Source organism: Pteronotus mesoamericanus, unplaced genomic scaffold (genome assembly GCF_021234165.1).
Source record: "Pteronotus mesoamericanus isolate MK-2021 breed Mesoamerican mustached bat unplaced genomic scaffold, CSHL_Meso_final contig_68, whole genome shotgun sequence".
In the NCBI taxonomy this organism is placed as follows: Eukaryota; Metazoa; Chordata; class Mammalia; order Chiroptera; family Mormoopidae; genus Pteronotus; species Pteronotus mesoamericanus.
The window spans coordinates 2325268-2349784 of record NW_026555234.1 but is presented as its reverse complement, the minus strand read 5'-3'; the positions used below and the strand labels follow the sequence as shown (position 1 = coordinate 2349784).

General features: G+C 58.9%; 1 protein-coding gene across 1 annotated transcript in view; it reads right to left on the bottom strand.

Annotated features, from left to right (window-relative positions):
• The window catches only part of AFAP1 (actin filament associated protein 1), an 88032-nt gene that overhangs the window by 11766 nt on the left and 51749 nt on the right, over window positions 1-24517 (bottom strand). The window contains exons 8-13 of the mRNA XM_054581828.1: window positions 18432-18527; window positions 15454-15535; window positions 13218-13367; window positions 8143-8354; window positions 5683-5828; window positions 2552-2669 (exon numbers count right to left, since the gene is read on the bottom strand). Coding sequence (XP_054437803.1) covers window positions 2552-2669; window positions 5683-5828; window positions 8143-8354; window positions 13218-13367; window positions 15454-15535; window positions 18432-18527 — 804 coding nt within the window. The remainder of the gene's footprint in view (window positions 1-2551; window positions 2670-5682; window positions 5829-8142; window positions 8355-13217; window positions 13368-15453; window positions 15536-18431; window positions 18528-24517) is intronic.

Here is a 24517-nt window from a genome sequence, read left to right as displayed (position 1 = left end):
GTGTGTGCGTGCGCTCGTGTGCAGGTCAGAGATCCTTTCTGAGATTCACTTCCATCCCGTGTTAGGCTTTAGGGGCAACGCTGAATGGCTCAGAATTACTGAAAATGAAATGCTGCTGAAAAGTGAGGTTTTGGGGCAAAAGTATGAACTTTATAATACAGAAAAGCAGCCCTCCAAATAAGCAATGGCCTGGTAACAGCCTTGCACGCAGAGAACTGGTGTGAAGAAGGGCTTGTGGCCCTCGCCAGTGTGGCTCAATGGGCGGGGCACTGCCAGTTCAGTTCCCAGGCAGCGCGCAGGCCCGGGCTGCAGGCCAGGTCCCCAGTGCGGGGGGCGCACGAGAGGCAACCACACACTAATGCTTCTCTCCCTCTCTTCCTCCCTCCCTTCCCTCTCTCTAAAAGTAAATAAGTAAAATCTTAAAAAAGAAAAGAAAGGCTTATGCCTCCAGGAAGCCCTTAGTAAGCAGAAGAGCCACAAACATTGCGCACAAGGGGGTTCCACCCTGAAAGCGCATGCCACCCAGACAGCTACCCACCGGGACGCCCCCTAAACGCGAGCCCGCTGAGCTCAGCAGGCCTGTTCCAGAGCAGACGAGGCCATGCCGGGCCTGGAGGAAGCTCGTCCGGGCACGGCCTGCACCTGCTCATGGTCAGGGCATCAGGAACGGGACGGGATGGGTGTGGGGTCCTCCTCCGACTTCCACGTGGAAGGTGGGCGCTGGAAATCCCCGAAGAAAAGGCTGGGGCAGGGAGATTCGGGAGCAAGTTTGGGTGTTTCCTTTCCAAGAAAGCTTCTCTGGGGTCCAGAGGCCCTTCGTGCATCCTCTGAAGGAGGCTGGCTGTGAGGTGGACGCCGGACAGAGGTGGCTCTGCCATGAGAAGCGGGCGGCGGCAGAGCACGCGGGGCCTGGAGCCAGGCCTGGCTGAGGTGGCACCAGGGCCAGGACAGGTCCCGGGGCCCACTGAGAAGCAGCCCCCGTGCGGGCTGCCGTGGCCGTGGGCATTCCTCACGCGGGAGGGCTCTCACAAGCCCCCGCACAGCGGTGCAGCAGGTGGGCCCCGGGGGCCCCTCCACCCTGGAGATGCCCTGGGAAAGACGGTGGTGGCAATGGGGGGGGAGGGCGAGCAGCAGGCCGGCAGGACCTGGTGATTCCTTTCTGCGGGACGGGATGTGCCTGCCTCCCCGACTGCCCTGGGCTCAGGCAGGACCCCGTCTAATGGGCTTTGCCGCCAGGCTGGGGTCCCCAAAAGCCCCCGCTCACACCCCCACACCCATGTCCGACATGGAGCCTGATGTGCGCCTCAGTCTGCACCGGACAGGTCCGTGCCAGGCTGGGGCCCCACTCAGCTCCTCCCCCCGCCGCCTTCCTCGGCCCCGATAGGCTGGGGGGCCCTTCAAGGACAAAGGCAGCATCTTGTGCCCTGTCTTTTCGGTCCCTAGCGCAGAGCCTGGACACTCAGAGAATAAGGGGGGGAGGGGGTGACCGAGGGGCAAAGGGGGAGGTGAGGAGGGAAGGGAAGGCAGTGAGAAGAATTGAGTCAGGAGCCGCGGAGAGACTGCGCCCCCGCCCCCGCCCTGCAGGAGCCCCGGGCAGGCCCGATGTGGGGCGGGGGGCCTGGCGGCGGTCCCCGCCGTGGCAGGCGTGGACTTTATGACGACGGGGAGCAGCGAGCGAGGGAGCTGAGAGACGGCATCCGTCCCGGCCATGAGAAAGGAATGGGTTAGCAAAATCGGAAGGAAAAAAATCTAACACACTTTCCAAGGTTCGAAAAAATCACTATCCACACACATACCCTATGCCTGCCTACCTTTGAGACCTAGGTTGACACAGATGCCAATCAAAACCCACCCAGTCCCTGGAGACAAGTGGCAGGGTGGTTAGGGGGCCTCTCCCATGAGCCTGTGCCTTGGGCCTCAGCGGGGGCGGCCCCGGAGCCAGGCCCAGGCCAGCCCGAGGGACAAAGGCTCGTTGGCGAGCACTGCTAGTCACACCGAGAGCACACGGGCGCTGGAGGCCGGTTTCATACAGAACGCGGCACCAGCGTCCCCACTGTTCACACACGGGCCGCGCACAGATGGGGCCAGCCCAGGCCGTTCTCCCGTCCCCTGGGAGGCAGGCGGCCGTGGGCCTGAGGCGCGGTCGGCGCGCCACGGAACGTCCCCTGCCTGTCTGACAGTCTTGTCTTTAACGCTTCCTTCCGATGCTGCTCGCGCAGCATTTTCGTTCCACGGGGAAATCACGACTCACGGGTGACTCACACCGTGTTGCGTTCTGACAGACCCAGGCTGCGCCCTCTCAAGGGCCACCCTTCGGTCAGGGTTTTAGGACGTGCCGGAATCAGTTAACCGCCCTGACTCTGGATGCTGAGTGAGACTCTCTCTCCTGGGGTCAAGCGGCCTAGTGTCCAAGTGCAGATGAGACGAACAGCCTGTCAGGAACCAGGAGAGGAGGGACAGGACGGACTCTCATGACATCTGGACCGAAACCCGGGCCTCCGAGCCCCCGACGGCCCAGGCGTGGCGCTGAGCGCCGGGCACGCACACTCACCGAGCCGTTGACGCAGGGGACGTCATCGTAGTGCAGCGCCGTCCCACTGGGGTGGGCGTAGCCGTTGGAGGTGCCCCCGAGGTACGGGTTGGTAGAGATGACGCGCCTGTTCATGAAGCTGAAAGACAGGGCGTGAGTGAGTTGAACCCTCCCGTCCGTCGCTGTGCCTGGCCAGGGCTTTGGCCGGGGCTCTGGCTGGACATGTAGGGCCAGGCCCGAGAAGATGCCTCAGGGCCCGAGGGGCCACAGCCGTTGGGCCACAGTCCTCGCCGACAGAACAGGACAGCGCCGCCCTGCAGGGCGGGACAAAGGCTGGCACGGCGCCTGCCGCGTACGCGGCACAAGGCCCGGGCCACGCACTCACAGTCGGCAGCCTCCCGCGGGGCCTGCGCCCATGGCCCGCCTCCGCAAGCAGCGCTTCCCTGGGGCACAGCCGTGGCCCCTCGCGCAGATGCTGCCTGTGGCTGCTTTCCAGGGGCTCCCGGCCGCCTGCAGGACCCGGCCACCAAGCCAGAGAGCCCGCGGCCGGCGAACGAAGACGCTTCCTGTCCGGCCTTCTCTGGGAAGGGTCGCGGAGCCCTCAGTTCTCTGGAGTGTTTACTCCACAGCACTCCTTGGGCTCGGTGTCCACTCAGCGTCCCCACCTCGGGGCAGCTCGCCCTGCCCTCTGTCCGCTGTCCCCGCACCGTCTGAGAGCCCTGACAGGCCACGTCACCCCCAGCTCAGAGGACAGGCTGCTGCGGGGGCCTGTGGGGCTCTGGGTGCAGCTTCCTCTCCCCAGACTGTCCCCAGCCAGGCTCCGCGGTGGCCGTCCCTCAGCAGCATCCTCCCGCCTCAGGGCCTTGTCCCCTCCGCCTGGCAGCCCACTCCCAGAGCCCCCACTTCATGGCGCGCCCTCCCCCACGGCCGCGCGTCCTGGGCAAGTGTGCCCGTGAGGGCTTTACCCACAGAGTTATGCTTGTGAGCAAAACACCTGCTGCCCAGGGAAGAAATAACCTCGACAGCATCTCCTCCCCATTGGGTTAATGAAAACAGTCGGAATTTTAAAAAATGATTTTGTTTTCAAATTCTGTTTCTTTGTAGGGTCTTACATTTCCACGTGGATGTGTATGGTATGTGGATGAATAAAAAGGACAGTGTGTGGAAGAAGCGAGGCAGTACCCGGGCGGTGGGAGCGGCCTCCGATTTCTGATACAGCCGCAGTGAGAGCCGGGGGCCGGGTCAGCCGCAGCCTCCTGCCCCGAGCTCGGCGGGGCTGCTCTCAGCGCGCAGCTGCTGCCCTCTGCTGGCGGCAGGCGGCTGTGCGGGCCTCGCTGGGCCCTGACCTCGGTACTTTCCAGTTTATGAAATAACTCTGGCTTTTTTTCTGACGAAAAAGGAATACGATTATCCTACATTTAGAATGCACAAAAGTGTATGTAGGAAAACAAAAAATACAAGAAGGAAAGAGAAAAATTTACACATGTGAGAGTCTGGCCGTGACAGGAGATTTCCGATCTAAGTACAGATTCAAGGCTTTCTAACCTACACGTCTTGTGTGAGGGCCTTGGGGGCAGGGCACTGTGCGCACGCGGCCGCAGTGAGAGGCGGTCGCGGGTGCGTGAAGGCCCCGGCCACTGACCGCCTGCCCGGGGCCGACCGCCACACAGGGACACTGGCAGGGATGTGCTGCGTGTCTCCCCACCCCCACCCCCGCAGGCAGGCGGGGTCCCTCACAGCAGGGCCTGTCCTGTGCTGTGTGTCTCCAGGTCCGGGCACTGTGCCGAGCGCACACATTGGTGCACGGATACCTGGAAGGGGCGAGGACCATGAGGGGGTGGGACAGAAGCTTCCCCGTGTGGCAAGGCCCTGGCAGGGCATCGCTGACTCAGGGACAGGAGACAGAGACTTCATGGACTCCCGGGACGCCCTGGGGGAAGGGCCCCAGCCACCATCCACCCCTCATCCTGCACAGGGGCCGGGCCGAACAGCGACAGGCCCAGGGCGAGGCCTTCCTCCTGGCGCCCCTCTACTGCGCGACCACACTCTCTGCCAGACCCCAAAGCAGAAAGCAGATGTGAGACTGCAGGCCTGTGAGCCCCCGGCCGCCGGCCGCCCCAGGAAACAAGGAGATTGCGGCAAAGCACGCATAGCAGGAAGCTTACTCTCCTGACCGCTGTGCAGCATCCAGCTCGGCGGCACCAGGCACGTTTGCCACCTTCACCCCCAGGGCTTCCCATCTCCTCACAGGGACGCTCTGTCCCCGTTACACTCCCCACTCCCACCCCGCCCCTGTCACCGCTCCCCCATTTCTACTCTCTGTCGCCATGGACCTGCCTGCCTGGCTGCCCTGCTGAGGGCGCTCTCAGAACTCAGCCTCCTGGGCACCCCCGGCTGGCGGAGCAGGGTGTCCTCCAGGCTGGCCCAGGGTTTCAGGAAACGCGCCCCATGAGACCTCCCAGGGACTCGGAGCAGGAGGGACGCAAGGCAACAGCTTCCTGTCTGGTGTCGACCCCCTCGTCGTCCACCCTGAGCCCCTGCTGGCCCTCGCCCTCAGCACTCTCTCAGGAGCCTCCAGCTGAGCAGGGCTCGGACAGAGTCCCCAGCAGGAAATACTGGACACTGCCCTCATCTCAGATAATCTACAGATCGTATTTCAAAATAGGCCTCAGGAAAACGTTTCAGCAGTTTAGTAATATTAAGATTCCTAAATAGACCACTTTTTTCCCCAGGGGAATTTAAATGTCTATTTTTTTCTTTTACTGTTTCTTTCCAAAATACATCACTGCCCTCTCCTGCTCAGAAGGCCAATGTGCAGACGCTCCCTGATAAGCTTGGAAAATTCATTAACTAGCTGACAATTTGCATAAAAGAAATTTCATCTTGGAATATTGGAACATTTACTACACTGGAAAGCTATCACATTGTATATTTTGAACAATGTTTCCTTGTTAAATTTCTTCTCTCAAGTTTAACAAGAATGTTTAGCTAGAAACCTAGAGCATAAATATTAGATTTGTTGCTGACATCTCTAGAGATGTTAACAAGGTAGGAAAGATTCCTGCATGCACACTTTTAATAAATAACTTTTCAATACTGCAGCCTGCATTCCTTTCTCAAAAATGGGGCCTCGTGCCTTTGGCGCGTCTTACCAGAAGGTCTGCTTGGCTGTCTGGATGACGTTCGCAGACGTCTCCACGTCTATGTAGTCGTAGTGCAGAGCCGCGGGGTCTGCTGAGGACCCCGTCTCTGCCAGCAAGATCCCAATCCACCTGCCCATGTCTTCAGAAGACGACGCCTGTGTGGGGAAAAGAAGGGAGTGGCTTTTACATCATCAAGGGTAAAGGGTTTTAACATGCTCACCATGTGCCACCAGAGACCATGTGACAGGAGAGGCAGTGCCCTGAAGCGGGTGAGGAGTGAAGCGAGGAGGTGTGGTCAGCGCTGTCCCCGCCAGCCTTGCAGCAGGAGGTCCCACAGCGACGGGACCGGAAGGCCCAGGACAGGGAAAGCAATGTGAGTGGTTCCATCTCAGCTAAACAAACCTGTTTAGAGGGCCTCCTAATGTGGCAACAGAACCTGGCCCGGAGCAGAAGGCCCTGCGCCTGCCTGGCCTGGCCCAGACCCCCAGGCGCGGCGCACTCGGCGGGGCTGGGGCAGGGTCTCGAACGTGGCCGGCCAGCGGCCTGGCCGCGGCCTCCTACACGGGCCTGCGATGCATGGTGCTTCCGTTGATCAGAGGGCAGGAAATACTTTTGTATCAGTTGTGTTTACGTGGGTGTGACAATATTTCACAACCACTGGGCTGCGTGTGTGTGCTATTTCTGAAGACCTTTCAATTTGATCTTGTTAACTTGCGAGTCCGACATACGTCATTAATCTTTAAGTCATCCTTGTTTTGCGATTTAGAAAATTCATATTACACTTAGAATGGTGTATGTCTACATAAATTTGATTAATCAACTATGTAACAATGTTTAAAGGTTAGGGGACACTGAGCTATCACATGTGTGACTTAACTGAATGTCAAAGAAAAAATAAGTATAAGGAACAACATTTTCAGAACTGCTGATGCTGGACGCTGTGCGAGGCTTTCCGGTCTGTGTGGCTGTGGCACTGGACTGGGGAGGCTCACGGAGCGCGGCCCTCTCACGGACGTGGGCCCGCTCCTGCAGTGCTGGGGCAGCGGCGCAGGTGACTTCCGCAGCAAGCCGCCCCACCCCGCCCTCCTCTCCGGCATCTGCCCGCCTCGGCCCCGGGCACCAGCACGTGCCACCCGGGCTGCCCTGCCCTGCCCTTGCGCCGCTCCTGGGTCAGCGGTGAACGCCCCGCTGGAGCCCCGCGCAGCCTGATGCCAGCAGCACGATGCCAGCAGCACCCCTCCCATGAAGGGGCCCCGCTTTCTTCCACCACCGCCCGCGCTGCGGGGTTCAGCGCGGAAATGCTCACCCGCACACTGCACCCAGCCCAGCAAAGACGCCGAGGGGCAGAAAAGGTCTGGCCGGGGTTGAAGTCCGCGACAGACCCAGGACTGGCACCCAGATTGCCCGCCCCGGCCCGGCCGCTCCCTGAGGGGCCCTGCGCTGCAGGGTCAGACTGCGCGGCCGCTGTCCCTGCTGCTGGCCCCGGGCCCTGGGGGAGGAGAAGGAACCGTGCTGTTCACCGTCTCTGCCCCAAGAAAGCAGCTTCCGTGAAAATCACGTCTGAAATGAACCCCGCCCCTGCCAGGACCCTGGAGGGCAACTGGCTGGGTCCCTGTCACCTTGGTCCCAGGCCAGGCTGTTCCCTCCACTGACCGGCGTCACCACGGTCACTCAGAATCAGGTTCTCTGTCTGATTAGTGAGAACACACCGGTCACTCCACCGACCCGAGCAGACCCCCGTCCGGATGCCTCAGCTCTCCGGGCTCGTGGGGGCTGCGGAAGCCCCGCCGCCGGCCTGCGTGGGGTGGGCCCGGAAGCGCCTGTCTGTGTGTGCGTCTGAGTCTTTGCGGGGAGAATGCGAGCGCAGGAAAGACAAAGCGGGAGAGGTCTGTTAATGCGGGGTAGAAAATAATGTGAGATGAAAATTAGAAGTAGATTGCTGAGAAATTCACCCTAATTGCCTTTGCTGCCTCCGAGAGCACGGTCTACAAAGGCAGCCAGCGGCATAACGAGTCGCACAGGCAGCCAGGGCTCCCGAAGGCCAAGCTGGCTTCCCCAGCCGTGGCTCACTGGCCACGGCCGTCGGAGAGCGCCTGCCCTGTCTGTGCGGTGTCACAGCCCCCGACGGGTGTGTGGAGGACACACCACCGGGTCTAGGTGGGCCGCCATCATCCGGGGAGCACAGGGCCACTGGGAGTACGAGGGCAAGTTACTGCCCGGCTGCTCTCAGCAAGCTTCCGCAATCCGGCAAACACGGGTGGAGGGAGTGGCACGAGGAGGTTCCTTGGCAGAGAAGCCTGGTTTGCACTAAACTTAGCAGAAAGGGGCTCAGCGCTGCTGGCCTCCAGCACCCTCAGGGAAGGGGCCACGGGGGAGGAGCAGCAGAGGTGAACACAGCGCGCAGGGAGAGAGAAAGGAGGGGAAACACGGCGTGGCCGGCAGCGCGGGATTCTGGCGGAGGGCGCCCACCTCCAGCACGGCCGCCTCCTGCCCGTTGCGAAGCAGGCGGAAGGTCAGGGGGTGCCGGGAGTCCAGCCCCGGGATCACCTCGCAGCCGCGGAGAGGGATGGAGGCGATGTGGCTCTTCAGGTCGGTCCTGTCCTTGTGCAGAACGAGCTTGTTGTCCTTGACCCGGCACCAGCGCTCCCGCCAGCGGTTGTTGGATAGCACGCTCAGGTGGCCTGCAATGACATGGAGGGTGGGCGCTGCTGGCAGGGACGGCCACGGACACCCTGGCCTCGTGGAAGGAGCCGGCGCGGGGATGGGCACCGAACGAACCCCCCGCCCCCGTGTTCGAGAGGCAAGTGCGACCGCCCAGGAAGAGCCACGGCAGCTGCGGGACGAGTGTCTCACAAGCTCTGGGCTTCTCGGGACGGCCCAGGTCCCCTGAGGAGCCCCCGACGGAACGCGGCGTGTGGCGCGTGCAGAGAGCCGGACCCCGACTGTCCCCGTTTCTGTGGGAACCGCAGCTCGCCAGAGGATGGGCAAGGCCGCTGAGCCACCGGTGTCCGGAAATGAGGGTGTGATGGCTGCTTTCAAAGAGCTGAAGGGACTCTGAGAAAGGGGCTCAGATTCGCTCTGAGGAGCTGCACGGCACACAGAGCAAAAGAGGTGGGCATGCTGTGGCTTCCCGTGAGAAAGGGCTGAGCGCGGGTGCTTTCCAGGAATCTGGGGCCAAGGGGGCGACATGTCCTCAGCGCTGGGGGAGTTCCAGCCAACGGCTGAAGGGCCTCGCACGAGGTCCTGCCCGGGGGCCTGGCTGCCCCTGGCTGGAGCCCCCGTCTGCAGCAGAGATAGCAGCCCAAAGGCCATCTCACGGCTCGGGCGGGGCGAGCGGGGAAGCCCGCCATTCAGGCCGCTGATGCTGCACAGAGCCTCGGCTGTTGCAGACGTGGAGATGTAAGGACATACATGTTAGGATGTCCCTGTGTCCTTACATCTCCACAAGCAATGAAGTCCCAGGAAGCAGTGGCCCTCTTTTAAGAAAACTCTTCAAATACAAAACGCTGATGGCCTTCACTAGAATAACAGGCATGAAAAATAGATGTCGTGGGGGGCTGCGATTTCTAACCGCTCCACGATGCTGGGAAGTTACCGCCCCTTCCTTTTGGATGCGGAAGTGAATTCAACAGCAGAAGAAATGCAGTCAAAGCAGGAGACGTAAAGCAAGGGTCCCTGCGTCACTCAGCTACTCCTGCCAGTCACAGGCGGGCACTCACGGCTCAAAACAAAGCAAACCGAGTGCTTCCCAAGCCTGAGTTTTAAAAAAGACTTTCCCAAAAGAGTTTTGGAAGATGGTTTTTGCTTCTTTTATGTTCTAAGTCTTACAGACTTTATTAGCAAAGGATAAATGCTATAAAGAAAAAAAAACATAACAAAACGAAACCCCAAACCAACAGGTATGTTACAGGGCCCAGCATGACGCTCCGTGTGCCACACATGCATGTCTGCTCGGTGGACTTCCTAGGGGAGCACTTAGTCCAGATTATCCTCTGGCTGCCTGTGGCATCGGTCCCACTGGTACGCCCTCAACCACAGGCACGTGCCCAGTTTTCTGGAACTCAAACTTCAGTGGGGGCTGTGCGCCGTAAAACGACAGAGCAAGTGGGGAGGCGAGCCCACTCAGGAGGGTCCTCAGGGAGGTGGAGCGAGGCCGCAGGAGCCAGTTAAGGCCTCAGGGCTCATTCCGAGGGCAGGCGCTCATCTGGGCAAGGCCAGTGCGGTGCCCCAGGCCCCGGTGAGGCCAGGCCTGGCCTGCAGCCCCCTTGATCACTAACGATGGCAGGCAGAGGGCTGCTCTTCTGGCTCCAGCCCTGGCCCTTATACAGTGGTTTTATACTGCAAAATACTATTTGTAAGTGACATGCGTCTGACACGTTTGTTCTCAAAAGAAGAGAAAGTGCTACATGAAACCCCGCAGTCAGCTGTAATGTCTGAACACCTAGTGACGGCTGTCAGACGCGGCCGTGCTATGGCTGTGGTGCCACCTCTCAGCAGTGAGTCATGCTGGGTGCCCACGTTTTTGTGAAATGACACAAATTGCACCCCTGTCAGTGTCCTGTGGGCCTGAATAACACGGTGACGATTAACAGGAAGAGATCGGAGGACTCAGGCTGCTCTCGGGCACCTGAACTGGCAGGGGCACACGAGGTCAACACTGAGGACACAGGTCACGAGGAAGCCCTGTGCCGGAGAGCACTGCCCGGCTACGGTCAGGCGGGCGGGGAGCCGCCGTGCCCTGGGGCTGAGAGGCTCAGGGGCCTTGAGGGGCGGGGCCTCCTCCAGCCGGGAGGACGGAGGCCTGGCGGGGGAGGGAGCGCGAGAGGCTGACACTTGAAATGACCAGGCACCGGGGCCCAGCAAACCCCGGGCTGCCGTAGGGACCGGCCTCGATGCAGGAGCTGACGGAATCCTGATGGGGACATGCAAGGTTCTGTGTTCACAGAGGAACTGACGCCTTGAGAGGAGGCCCGAGGCGACCTGCCTGCTGAGTGGCAGTCTCAGAGTTCACCACACGGTGTCCTCAGTGCAGGGGACAGCGTTTTCTGGGGGCAGCCAGCTCTGCTGAGCAGGGAGGGCTCTCTTGTGGTATCTTCTTCCCTGACAGAACCTGGCCACCAGCCACCAAACACTATGAATTTCTCGACATTTGAGTCACAAAGGGAACGGTCCTGCTGCACAGACTCCCGTCTACGCAGACCACGGCTTCCTGCGAAGCCAGCACACTTGGGTGCCTCCCTTGGGTTTGCTCACGGCCAGCACGAGGGCCACTCACACGCGGCGGCGGCGGCCTCCCTGCCCGGTACCCGCCGCTGTACTCTGCACACACGAGCGGCCTGACGCCCCTGCTTGCTGGGCGGGGGCACAGGGACGGAGGCCTCCCAGGGAGTACGGAGGACCCCTCTGAGGACGTGCAGCTGGGGGTCGGTCCCCACACCCCTCACGCTCTCCCGGTCCCGGAGTCAGTGGGCTGGCAGAAGGGGGCGGGCCGTCTCGTTGGTGCCCCTGCCACCAGGGCAGCCGCAGCGCGGCCCTCCAGCAAGAACCGACCAGTGTCACGGGCCCCCCGGGTCCTCCCTGTGTCGCACTTCCCTCAACAACTTGGGAATTTCAGTTAAATTTGTTGAGATTTTTTTTTTCCCTTCAAATTCTACAGAACTCGGGTTTTCTTGCAAAACCGTGGCCAGAGTACACGAGGTTTCATTACAAATACAGAAGTACCTTCATAGGACTGAGATCCAAAGATCAAAAACACAGAAGGAGGGGAACAGACACTGGCGCTCCTACGCTCGGCTGTGGGGACACTGGGCCCCCCGGGCTCCCCGAGATCCAGAGCAGCTGTGGGAGGGCAGCTGGCCGCCTGGAGGGAGAGGGCTGGGCGTCTGCCACTTCCTTCTTGCGAGGACGGAAACGGTGCCATCTACTGAGAGGCCACTGTGCTTTGGCCATGCTTCCAAGAGGACTTTCATCCTAGTGTCACTGTGGGGTCCACCCCAGCAGGTGATGGTGTAGAGTCAGCTGAGCAGCCGGCCCTGGAAAGGGGCCCCAGAGCAGCAGCAGTGGCGCCATGAGAGGGCGGGGGGTGGAAGGGACAAAACGTCCAGGTGCCACCACCAACCGGTCCTGGTCCTGCCGACCCCAAAGCACCTCTCCTCCCACCTTTGGCACGTGCCCTCCAACAGGCACCCGTGCTGAGACCCCTGCCTCCACGCCCAACGCGGAGAATGCCTCTGTCCGTGGCTGCCCGGCACCATGAGGCTGCCCGTTAGGGGCTGGGAGGGTACCTTTTGGGGACACTAAGGGAGACGGAGAAGGCTGCGGCCACAGGGAGTCGGCAGGCTTGGGCCGGCGGGCCTGGCTCCGCCCCCAGCTGGCCGCGGGACCCCGGAAGCCACACGCCTTTCGGGGCTCAGCGTGGTCGTCTGTGACACGGGGTCTGGGCCACGGTCTCTAGGCTGCCCTCCCTGTGATGGGTGGTTTTTCACAGAAGGGCTGCTATTGGCTCCGCTGACCTACAGCAGGTTAAAAACCAAAGCTAAGAACATTGTCACTCTTTGGTGGATAATTCCCTCTTTCTATTTTTAACCCCTAACAGCTGCCTGCTCTCCAGGGTGAGTGCAAGAGGCGACCGCCCCACAGGGCCTGTGCTGCGCAGCTCCGACAGGCCGCGGCCAGGGGGACGTGGCCCTGGGTCCCACTCCCCCACGGTCTCACCCTGTCCCCTCAGGTTTGATTTCAGCAAGGCGGCCACAGTCTGTGAGGAAAATTACCACCCAGCCCTAACTTTGTAAAAAGGGCAAATATCTGTCACTCAGCCTCTGAAGATTTTCTCCCTTAAAAGAGCTGCCGGGTTCTTCAAGCTTGGTTGCTAGGGAACATCACGTACACAATGCCCGCAGACGGCCTCGTTGCCTCTTCTGTGCCCCCTCACACTGGGGATCGGAGTTCGTTCGCACCTGCCACCACATGCTCCGGGCCTGGCTTTTGCTACCTGACGGGGGCGCTGCGGGGCCGGGCCGCCGTGGCCGCCACCGCATACCACATGCCAACCCATCCTGACAGGTGGCAGCCGCTCAGAAATGCTCAGCGGATGAAGAGCTGATGCGGGAGTCAGTCGGTTGGACTGAGCTTGAAACGTGAGTTTGGGACACGGAGTGTTACAAGAAAGCCTGGGTTCATTACTTCCGCGGAGGGAAAGAACCGGCCTTAGCTCCCTAAGTGCCCGGCCGTGGCGCACACCCCCGGCAGGCCAGCAGCCCGCGCGCGTTCCTGCCGGAAGACACTTAAAGGGATCCTGCAGCCCTTCATGGGATCAGAGAGAGAATTTGTTTTTCCTCTTGAAAGAGCTTCAGCGATCATCTCAAGGCCCCACAAAGTTTTTCTTTTTATTAGTAAGTGGTAAAAACGTAAAACATTTCCCCAAAGCAAATGGTCACAAGCCGGATTCAGAAAAGCCCACACGAAAGGGCCTGAAGCGCTGGGGCCCCGGGGCAGCCCCAGGGCCGACGCCAGCGCCTCGCTCACGCGGGGCGGCCCCCACTTACCGCACGTGGGCACGTCCTCCTCAGCGGACGAGGTCTGCTCGTCAGTGGATGGCTTTTTCTTTCCCAGACCGATGATCTTGGTGATTTTTTTCCCAGTCACTTTAGATACGGTCCCCTTGCCCTCTGATTTGGAACTTTTTTTCCTCTTAACTGTCGAGAATAATGACAACAACAAAAAAGTTTAATTCTAGAGCTTAGGTTGGAAAGACATTCAGACAAACATAAGTCATAGCCACGCCTCTCTCGCCCACCTTTCCTTACTGAGCACCTGCTCTATGCCAGCCTTCGGGGACATGGTTAGCAGGGTCGGAGTATGTACACAGCAAGTCCACCGACAGCGCCAGAACACACGGTTGCGTCTTACACATGTGCGGCGCTCACTGGGGGCAGGCAAGGCCTCAGCGTGGAGTGGCGCCAAGCCCTCGCTCCCGTCTCTCCCATCACAGCAGGGGCGGCAGGATGTTCACTAATCCACCGTGGACCCCATCGCCCTAGCTCACTGCGCACTGGGCCCGCCGCCCCCCGGAAAGCAGAGGCGGGAGCTCTACGTCGTGCCCTGTGGCTCTGACCTCAGGGGGCCTGGACGGCTTCCACGTCCGTCTTGGAGACGGGCGTTTAGGAGCTGCTGTCTGAGTCCAGCATTTTCTCTGTCTGGGTCACGACACGGCTGGGATAAAGGGACTTTCGCTGAAACCTCTCCGTGGCAAGTTGTCAGGAGTGAGGCACACAGAGTGAAGGTCAGGATGTGTTTTAACTACTAACTTCCTGCAGGAATTATTTATGGCATGTCTGCCATATACAAAGCGCTGTACCAGGCAAAACAATTATTTGAACCGAGGTCACTTTTACAAAGCACAGAAGGCTGCTCTCCTTTAAGACAGACAGACAAACAAACAAAGCCAACCAGGAGGATCTGAGGCCTGGGTGTATTCACTGACACGTACACCGAGACAGGCGTTCGTTCCGTAGAAGCTCGTTGCACAGGGACGAGACAGCCCAGCGGGGCCGCCCCGGCTCCGGCAGGGGCCCTGAGAGCCATGCTATTCTCCCCCAGGGCGAGCCTTAAAGGCTACTGTCCTGGCTCGACGGCACGTGATGAGCCCTGCGGACGGGGGATGAAGCCTCGCCCCCGAGTCCCTTCCCCCGGGACTGACGCTGTACTCATACGCGCCTGAGTGGGAACTCGCATGACCGGGAGCCAAGGTCATGGCCTCCAGGCTCGGGCCTCGCACCACCACAGTGGCTCAAGTCACTTGGGTTCCAAGAGCCTGAGTGGCCTGGGTTGCTGTCTGGTGTAGTGTGGCTTCCCACTGGAGCTGGGGGGCGCCCCTCCCACTCCAGTGCCAGTGCCCGCCGGGGCGGCTGAGGCCACAGGGGCAGGCACCGGGGCTGCGGGCCTTCGGTGGGGACACTTCCTTGTCCTCCGCTCCAGATCCCACCCCCCTCTCAGCCCAGCCCACCAACTGGGGAGGAAATGACGTGCAAATCACATCTCCTAAGAAACTTGTATTCAGAAGACAAAACTCTCAGAGTCAATAATAAGAACAAACAACTCAGTAAAAACATAGGCTAAAGATGTGAATAGACACTTCACCAAAGAGGGTGCCTGGACGGCAAACAAGCCCATCATGACATGGGCAGCGTATCAGTCACGGGGCACAGGCAAGCCACGGCCGCAGTCACACAGCACCGCGCCACTATTCAAAGGCCAAACACAAAGAACGACACAGCACAGAGGGGCAACACCCAGGCTGGGGAGGGTGCGAGTGACCGGGGAACCCCACTCCTCGGTATTAACCAGGAGGGACTAACACGTGCTCAGGCAAAATCCTGACTGCGACGCCACAACAGCTTCGCTTCCCGTGGCGCAGGGCTGCTGACGAGCCAGCTGCCCCTCAGGGGTGAAGGATGTGCTGGCTGTGTGGCACCCACACCTGGGGCGCCTCCGCTGGTCCGTGCCCGGGCTAACGCAGGCGAGGCGGTGCCTGCTGCAAGCACAGTTTAAGCGCGCACGGCGCCTGTCAGGACTCAGTCCGCTGGGACAGCCGACCAAGACGCGGAGGGGACCCGGGCTTTCCATCACGGGACGCAGGACCCGGCCTCCGCGCACCGAGCCTCCGAGCACCGAGCCTCCGAGCAAGGCTCTCAGCCAGCGGGGTCCCTGCGGCCGGCTGCCAGGCTCCGGTGTTCGGCTTTCCATCTGTGGTTCACGCCCTCTGGCACGAGCAGAGCTCACCTTGTTCTTTCCCGTCACACACAGCGACTCCATTTTCTGTGACACCCTCCCCATCAGAGCTCGGTCTCTCTGAGGACAGTTTCTGTGACGATAAAAAGGATGCAGTTATTCTCACAACGGTCACGCTGGCCAAGTGATCTATTGTATCAGGGATCACTCATAATTTATCTCAAAGCTGAAAGAAAACGCGGGCCAAATTCACGGCAACGCAGGGGTTGCCGGGGCTCGGAGCGATAGTGCGGACCGGTGGCGGCTTGTCAGCGAAAGCGTGAAAAACGCCACAAGAACAAAGACAGACCTGCCGAGGTTGCACCAACACGGGCTCCGCTGCCATGACAATGTCATTTGATTCCCTTTTTCTCATAAATCATTTGAAAAAATATTAGGATTACAAAAACCACGCCCCTCACCCAACCATGCTCTGCTCTGCTCCTAGGGGTAAGTACCCGTCGTCCATTCACTTTCCTCCTGTGAGTAACAGGGCGAGTGTCGGGTGCAGCTTGCGACAGCGGTGCTCGGAGCACACACTGAGCCAGGCCACCAGCAAAGCCGCCTCGGGCACCAGGGTGCTCACGGTCACGCGCCCCGCACTGGGCGTCGGGAGCGCCGTTAGGGCTCTGAGGCGGGGCCTGAAGAAGAGGCGTTGTTGGGGGCGGTGGGAGAGGGTGAAGGGGGGGTACGTGGTGCTGGAAGAGACTGACTTGGGGTGGTGACCACACAACACAACCTACAGAGGTTGTGTTATAGAACCGCACTCTTGAAACCTATGTAATTTACTAACTAATGTCACCCCAATAAATAAATTCAGTAAAAATTAAAAAAAAAAAAGGAAGAGACATCATTGAGAGCTGGAATGCTTCCTTCCATTCCCAGCAGAGAGCCCGTGGGGTCACTGCGGGGGCACAGGCCCCAGACACCCCCGAGACCCCCTGCATTGCCCCGCAGTGCCACAGAGACGTGCCGGGGCGCAGGGCAGCACGCAGGCCCCACTCGGCGACAGGGCCAGGCTGCGCTGGCCGAGGGTGGCGGCCAGGTGTCCGTGGCCCTGCGGCAGCGCTGGGAACAGCACGGTGGAAAAATGAGCGGCATTCTGTGGGAACCGGGTGCGTGCCAAGTTCCAGTGACAGAGTGTCTGCAAGCTGGTGCTGCCCAGCTCTCAGCGGGGACGGGCTCCTGGGAACCAGGTCAGCAGGTCTGGCCAGAAACAGGACAGCCGCAGAAACCGAGATAAGTGAGGGACAGCCACCAGGCCCCGTGTGAGTGGGCGAGGGAGAAACTCTGATGCACTGCTGATGGGAAGTGAAACCGGACCAGCCTTTTTGGAGAGCAATTTGATTAGCAACATGAATCCGAATCTTAGAAAACAATTGTACGCTTTGGTCTGGTAGTCCAGTATCCAGGAGTCTATTCTCAGGTAACAGAGAAGCAGCAAAGACTGACAAAAAGATGCCATGTTATTTTAAATGGCCAAAAAGAGCCCTGGCCAAGTAGAGCATCATCCCAACACACCAAGGTTGTGGGTTCAATCCCTGGTCAGGGCACATGCAAGAATCAACGGCTTCCTTGTGCAATGAACGCATAAAGAAGGGGAACAACAAATCAACGTGAATGTGTCTCTCTATAAAATCAATTTAAAAATTAATAAAGTAAATGGCCAAAAATAAAATAAGAGCTTGATTTGGAAGTAGGAGTAATATAATAGCAGAGTCATGTACTTCGTATTATTCAGCTGCTAAAAATGCAGAAACACTTGCTTGTTACAAGTTTTCAAGAGCCTGGAAAATTGGCAAAAATATAAAGAGAAGTGGAAAAAAGGCAGTATGAAGTTTTCACAAGGTCACCCAAATTACAGAAGCAGCATACGGACAGGAGAGGCCGGGGAAACGCGCGGCGCGGAGAGGAGCTGCGTCCTCCGTGCGGTGGGCTCACACGTGACCTCCCTCCTCCTCTCTGTGTTTCTCTGAACTTTCTCAGTTTTCTACAGCGAGTGGGTGTCAGTTTAGTCATCATGCACACACACGCACGCATGCACGCACGCACGCACAGAAACAGGCCTGCGATACCAGGGCAAGGGTTGCGAGGCGAGTTCACGTGTCATCCAGGAGGGTGTTTTGGATGGGACTAGCCCTTCGGCAGGGAGCTCTGAGTAGGGTGGACTGTGCGCCCCAGCGCGGTGGGCCGCGCGAACTCTCCTCAGAGGGCCCTCAGACGCCAGCCGCTGGCCTGCGCCGCAGGCGTTAGACCTGCTGCCCTCTGTAACCCCGTGAGCCAGTTCCTCCTTATAAGTCTTCGGTAAAAAGTTCCTGATGGCAATCATACCTAAACACACACACACCCCTGGTTGGTCCTGTTTCTCTGGGGAGCCTTGACTGAAACAGGAAAGGACAAGAAGGATCTGGTCCCAGGCAGGGCCACTCAGGCAGGACTCGGGACGCCCTGGGACTCCGCTACGTGCAGACCACTGCATGGAGGGAGCCAGGGGCCTCCACAGAAGCGATATCTGCGCAGGGACAGAAAGTCAGAGAGCTGGGCGTGTGGCATGCCAGGGACAGGTTCACACCTTTCTGACGAGGAGGGCTAGGCCCCGCCCCCCACTGCTGGGCCCTCGCTGGGCCTTCCCACAAAGACAATGTGTTCAGGGCAGCGAGGGCCAGGGAACGCGTAGGTTGCAGGGTACACGTCTGCGGTGTCTGCTGGTTTCCTGAAGTGCACAGATTCCGCTCTGCCACAGAATAGCTAGGTGACCTTGAAGGCCCTCGACACCTTTAATCCACTTCTCTGTCTAGAACTGGGACGAACAAGGCCACCACAGTCCATAAAACGGCCAACTCAGGCCTCGCACTGAGCGAGCGGGCCATTGCAACGCACAGGAAGCAGGCTGTCTCCTTTCCCCGTCTCACTGGAAGGGCCGGAAGCCTCGGGGAACGTAGCCGAGGCCTGAGGGGAGGCCTCGAGTCCTGGGGAGAACACGCCCTTACCTTCTCCAGCTCTACCTTGTGCACAGGCGAGCTTGATGGGGGCGGGCACTCAGAATCCACGGGCCCACTGCAGCCGCTGTAGACTTCTTTGATCACCTGCAACAAGGGTGACATTTTTGAGTGTGTCCAAAGGCAGAAACACTTAGGTGAGGGGTTGGAGCTTGAGATGAATGGAGCACACGGTGCAGCCAGAGGCCGCGGGCGCTGGGCACCCGTCGTTCGCACAGGCACCCGCTCACCGAGGTCCGTCTGCGCCTGGTGCGGACGCAGGTTTTGGGGTGTGAGGGGAACAACGAGTGCGAGTGGGCCCTGCTCTTGCAGGGCGACAGTCCCGGAGACTGAGGGTCACGCGCACAGTGAGCGCGGCCCACAATGCGGGGTGTAAGACCGCGGGGAGGGCTCCCAAGAACGAGTGGCCTTTACCCAGCAGGCGTGGCCGATGCAGAGAAGGAGCCCAAGAGAGGCCGGCATGGGCCAAATGGCCAGGATCCGGCCCGTGAAGAACTGGTGGCAAGGGTTCCGGGCGCCGGGGACGGCAGGTACAAAGGCCTGCGGCGGCGTGCGGAGTTCAGGGACAACCCACAGGGCCATGGGGCAGGAGCTGGGGCAGGAGTGGCCAGGAGCAGCCAGGTCACACAGGGCCTCTGGGCTGCGAGGAGAGCGGAGTCGGACTCAGCGCAGGAGAAGCCTGGGAGCCCTCCAGGGACGGGACGGCGCCTCGCCCGTCCGGAAGCGGCAGCAGGCCCCAGAAGCCAGGCTCGCCTGGCACTCACCCTGCGCAACCTAAGGGGCTGCCCGGGGCTTCAGCTCCCCCAGCTGAGAAGTGCAGATGCAGCAAGTGCCGCGAGACGGTGCCTCAGCCAGAATGAACTTTCTAGTATCCTCAGGTGGTGGAGGGCCCTCTTGTCATTGTGGGAAGAAAGAATGACAAGGTGCCAGAAAAACAAGGACAGGAGAGTGAGTGAGGGGCCAGTGCTGGAGGTCGCCGCACACAAGAAGGCGGCAGGTGGACGGGAGGGACCGTGGCAGCGACAGAGCGGAGGGAAGGGGTTCAGGGCGAGATCCGGAGGAAGGCTCGGCAGGTCCTGCAGACGGGTTAGACGTGGGGCGTGAGGGAAGGGGCCGAGTCAGGACAGCTCCCGGATCCCGCTGACTCGGCTGGAGGAGACAGAGGAGCAGGATGGGTGGAAGAGGGGCTGGGCCGGCATGTTTGCAGGTGGGAACTTCTGGGTGGGGTTAGGGATAAACTAGGGAGTTGGTGGCAAAAGGTCTGGATGGGAGGGCGAGACCAGGCAGAGACCAAGGGTCCCGGAGAAAGCCCCAGAGCCGGTCAGCACGTGGGGCGGAGCCAACAGAGGAGGCTGGTGGAAGTCTGCGAGGGAAAGGACAGCCGGAAGGGACAAGGGGGCTGGGGGCAAACCTAGACAGCAGGCCTCCCAGGAGCGGGGAGGAGGAGGGAGAGAGCTGGGAGAGAGAGCCCAGCATGGGGACCTCCCAGCAGTCTCTATGTAGGGAGGGGACTAGAGGGGGCGCCCCGGGAGGAGGCGAGAAGCACGCTGAGCCTGGAGGGCAGCACGGCCTCCGGACAAGCTGGAGGACGCGAGGCCAGCGTGTTCGGTGCCGGGAGTCAGAACGCTCCCGTCAGACCGGTTCTGGTTTCTCAGCGACATGTGAGGCGGGGAACATCAGTTACTGGCTGCAAGTCATACCCCCTCTGAGCCTTGGTTTCCTCCCCAGCAAAGGAAAGAGGGTCAAGATGACCCATCTTGCTATTTATCTTTGGTTTCATTAAGAGACAATGGGACCCTCCCTGAAAAAAGCTTCCTCCAGCACCTGGCGTGTGTACAGTGAAAACCCGGCGGCTGCTGTCATCCCGGACACAGCCTAGGCGAGCATCCCGTGGTCTGGGCAGAGGGGGCGGAGGGCGACCCTGGCCTAGGCTTACACACAGGGGTCGGCGGCCAGCGCCACTGGTGCTCACAGCCGCCCACAGTCACCCACTGTCCTTCTCCTGTCCCTGAGCACCCACAGGGAGCTGCGAGTGGCTCTGATGCCTGGGGACCCTCCGTCAGTCAGAAAGACAAGGTTCCCGGCTCGGTGGAACCCACACTCTTCTAACAGACAAGTTAGCAGGCAAATCTTTCAGAATGTCTTCTATGTTTTGGGGAGCTAAGCTGCAATCTGAGTTAAACCCAAGTGCCTTCTGAGCAGGGGGAAAAAACCACAACGCCCAAGTGCAGATATCTGTGCAGTGATTTCGCAACACGACCTCCAGGCCACACCCAAGTTCGCTGGCCTGCACTGGGTCGGGACTGGGCCAGGGACTCACCAGCTGGGCCTGCGTCTCCAGCCACCTTGCTGCTCAGCTGTTCTCTGAAAAGATGGAGCCATGTCCACATTGGAGGCCAAAACAGACAAAAAGAAAAGAAACAACCCGGACGGCTTGCTGCCGTGGTGCTGTCCTTGCTGACGGTGAGTGCGGCCTCAGCCCAGGGGCGTCTTGCTCAGTTTCTCTGTTTCATGCTGATTTTACTACTTTTTCTAGCAGGGTTTTTGTTGTTGTTTTTGTTGTTTTTAACTCCTTGACCACCCCAATGTGTTCATCACGTCTTTGGTGCAGAAGGCAAACTTTTATTGCCTCTAAAGCCTCTGGGAAAAGTGTACCGCATCGCGCGGGGACTCCTGGGCGTCTGGGTCAGACGGAACCGGGGTCTGGGCCCTGCTTCTGCCCCTCCCTCCATCTGGGACACGGAGCAGCCTGGCCTTCGAGCCTTACCCCCCCTTCCAGAAGACAGGCGAGAATGCCCGGGGCTCTCTGTGACCCACAGCGATGGAGTGGCTGTGAAGTGTCCAGCCAAGTCCTTATCCCGGAGCCTGAGCTCTCTTCCTACGATTACAGCATTAAATGAAAATGTTCCACGAGCTAATCAACCCTGAAGTTCAGAGTTCTTTGTTTTGCTCGGAAAGGCTGACCCCGCAAAGGCACCCTGCAGGGCCCTGTCTGTGGCCACGCCACCCCCCGCCTCGCTGCCTCAGTGGGAGGACACACACAGCCCTCTGGCCGCACCGCTCCCACCAGACACAGGCGTGCGGTCCTGCGGGTGGCGGCTTTGGAGGTCATGTGCTTTTTCTCTTGGCTAAACAGGACTTCTCCTTCAAGACTCGGCCTGGGTCTCACGTGACCAGGAAGTCCGTGCTGACCGCCCACGTCAGGAGGCGGGACAGCTGCCCCTCTACGTGCCACAGCCAGGCCCCCCGTCAGACACTGGTCCCGGGCGTGTCGCATATTTACAGGTCTGTTCCTTCTGTAAAGCTGTGCTCATTTTCATACAAGGGCCACGCTTTCTCATGTGGGTATTCCCAATGTCTAGTATGTAAGAACAACTAAAAAAATAGTTTGATTAAAGGGAAAAGAAAGGAAATGAAGAAATAAATTGGACTTGAAATTCTCTATGGGGGGGAAAAAGAATGAATTAAAAAGCAGAAGGAAAGACAGCTGGCCGTCACATAAAATACGTAACTCCTCATGACAACCTTCCCCAGTCCTCTGCACAGATTTCTGAAATCCTCAGGGAAACAACATTTTTAAAAGCGGGGAGGGGCCTGCAGCACCCACACAGCCCACCCTGGCTGTCCCGATGCAGGGACAGCACTCGCGCCTGGCCACTGGGCCGTCCCCATGGCTCTCGCCCGTTTCCCATTGAGTCCGGATGGCCAGCAACGGTTCAGGGACCTGAGCCGTCACTGAAGTCACCAGGTCCGCTTCCTGAGCCGTCGCAGCTCCCTGACAGACGCTCTGTCCCTGGGGAACCCGCCCCGACATCTGTGGGTTTGAATCACGCCATTGGGGTCCCCCCTGCTGCCACTTCCGCCCCGGTGCAGCGCAGTGGCTCCTCCCGCGGCGCGCGGCGCTCAGGGGCCCGAGCAGACCCAGGCGCGCCGGCCAGGTCAGGGGCACTGGTGCACCCGCATCGCCAGACGGCTTGTCCTTTCCCCGACGGAACGGCAGTCCCATCCCAGCACGGAGAGCGGCCTGGAGCCTTCTGCTCCGGTCTCTGTTCAGGGCCATGTGCTCCCTGCAGAGTTAATTAGGGTGTAATGAAGGGTTTATTGCCCAAACGAGCTGAGCAGCTACAGATGAGGTTTCTGCACTATTGATTTCATCTTAAAGAGCTGTACCCTGTGAGAAGTTCAATACATATTTAAGAGAGTCGAATCCAATTCAGAATCACAAATCCTTCAAAAAACAGATTGTTACATGTTCTGTGGTGCTTTGTTTGCTTTTAATTTGAGCCCTCCTCCCCAGACACACAATCTCCGCACATTTTTATGGAAACCTGACCCCTTCGTTTCTGGGAATGCTGGCTCTTGTCTTCTCACTGACCCCGACAAAGCGGCTCATGCTTTTGGCATCTGTGCGCACACACGCAGAGCCAGTTAACCCTGGCAAGAGCTGCTGGTGACAGGAGTTGCAGACCGAAGGCGAGAAATGCTCAGCACGCCGCGGGCAGGAGGGCGAGCCGCGCCGCGCCCCGGCTGACTAGCCCTCCGCTCTCGTGCCTGCCCGGGGCCTGGCGCCTTACTCTGAAGAGACCTAACGGCCACGCTGAAGCTGCATCTCAGATATTAATAGCCTGATAATGTGTTTATGACAACATGGGATGCCAGCAGTTTGTATTGATAAAAGAAGGATCACAGTCCGAATGTAAGAGCGAACACTATGTAAAGGTATTAGAAGAAAACCCAGGTGTGACTCTTAAGCCCACGGGCTACACGATAGACCCCCAGCCCCGACACACACACAGCAGCGTGGAGGGATGAAGTGCGGATGCACGCTATAGCCTGGAGGGGCCTTGGAACAGGGCCGTACGTGAGGGAAGCCGGGCACACGGGATGTGCTGCGTGAGGGCATCTGTAGGAAATGCTGACCAGGCAAACCTACAGGGACAGGAGGCGGCGGTTGCCTGGAGCTGGGGTGGGGCCAGGGGTGGGGCGCTGGCTGTCAGCAGGAGGAGTAGGGATTTGCTCTCGGTGACGAGCTGTCCAGAAATTAGATTAATGGAGGCAGTTGCACAACTCTGAATACACTAAAGACCAGTGAATCACTTTCACAGGGTGAATTGTATGGTCTGTGAGTTACACCTCAATAAAGCTGTTACGAAAAGTTACTGAAATGATTCTTTTCCAAACAGAATGGCCAGCGTGATCATCAGAGCGCGTGGGGGCACAGGAGACGGGCGGACGGACACAAGAACAAGCGCAATGACAGAGAGAGGAGGGTCCAGCGAACTCCACCAGAACCACGGCCCAAACACCCAGGCCTGCTGTGTGCCTGGGAGAGAGAGAAAAAGTCAAGCAAACGCCCTGGCTGGTGTGGCTCAGTGGACTGAGCGTCGGCCTGAGAACCAAAGGGTCGCTGGTTTGATTTCCAGGCAGAGCACATGCCTGGGTTGCAAGCCAGGTCCCCAACAGGGGGCCTGCGAGAGGCACACACATTGATGTTTCTCTCCCTGTTTCTCTCCCTGCCTTCCCTTTTCTCTCAAAATAAATAAAATCTTTTAAAAAAGAATTAAAAAAAAGCGTCAAGCACATTCCTAATAAAACAACCGAAACCCTAAAATTAAAAACCACCCTACCAAAACTAAGGACATATTGAACAGGAACAAAGTTCACAGCAGATCAGACACAGCTAACAAGAAAAAGAATAAGCTGGAAAGTAACAAAAAGTTACCCAGACTAAAAAATCTTTTTTAAAGGAGGACAGTAAATATGAAGAGAAGATAAGTATAATATACTGAAAAAGTCTAACATAGATTTAAATGTATTTGGGGGAGGGGAGGAAAGCATGTAAAGGTATATTTTAGGAGAAATGGCTGAAAATTTTTCTGAAACCTAGAAAGACAACAAGCCAGTGATTTCAGAAGCCTAAGGAATCCCAAGCAGAATAAATAAAATAAGAGCCTATATCCAGACACAATAAAATGAAACTAGAAAAGCAAAGTAAGAAAGAAAGTTCTAGAAGCGGCCTGCAAATGGGGACCAGCTTGTCTTTTGAAGATGAGGTAAAGTGATTACTCTGAAAAGAA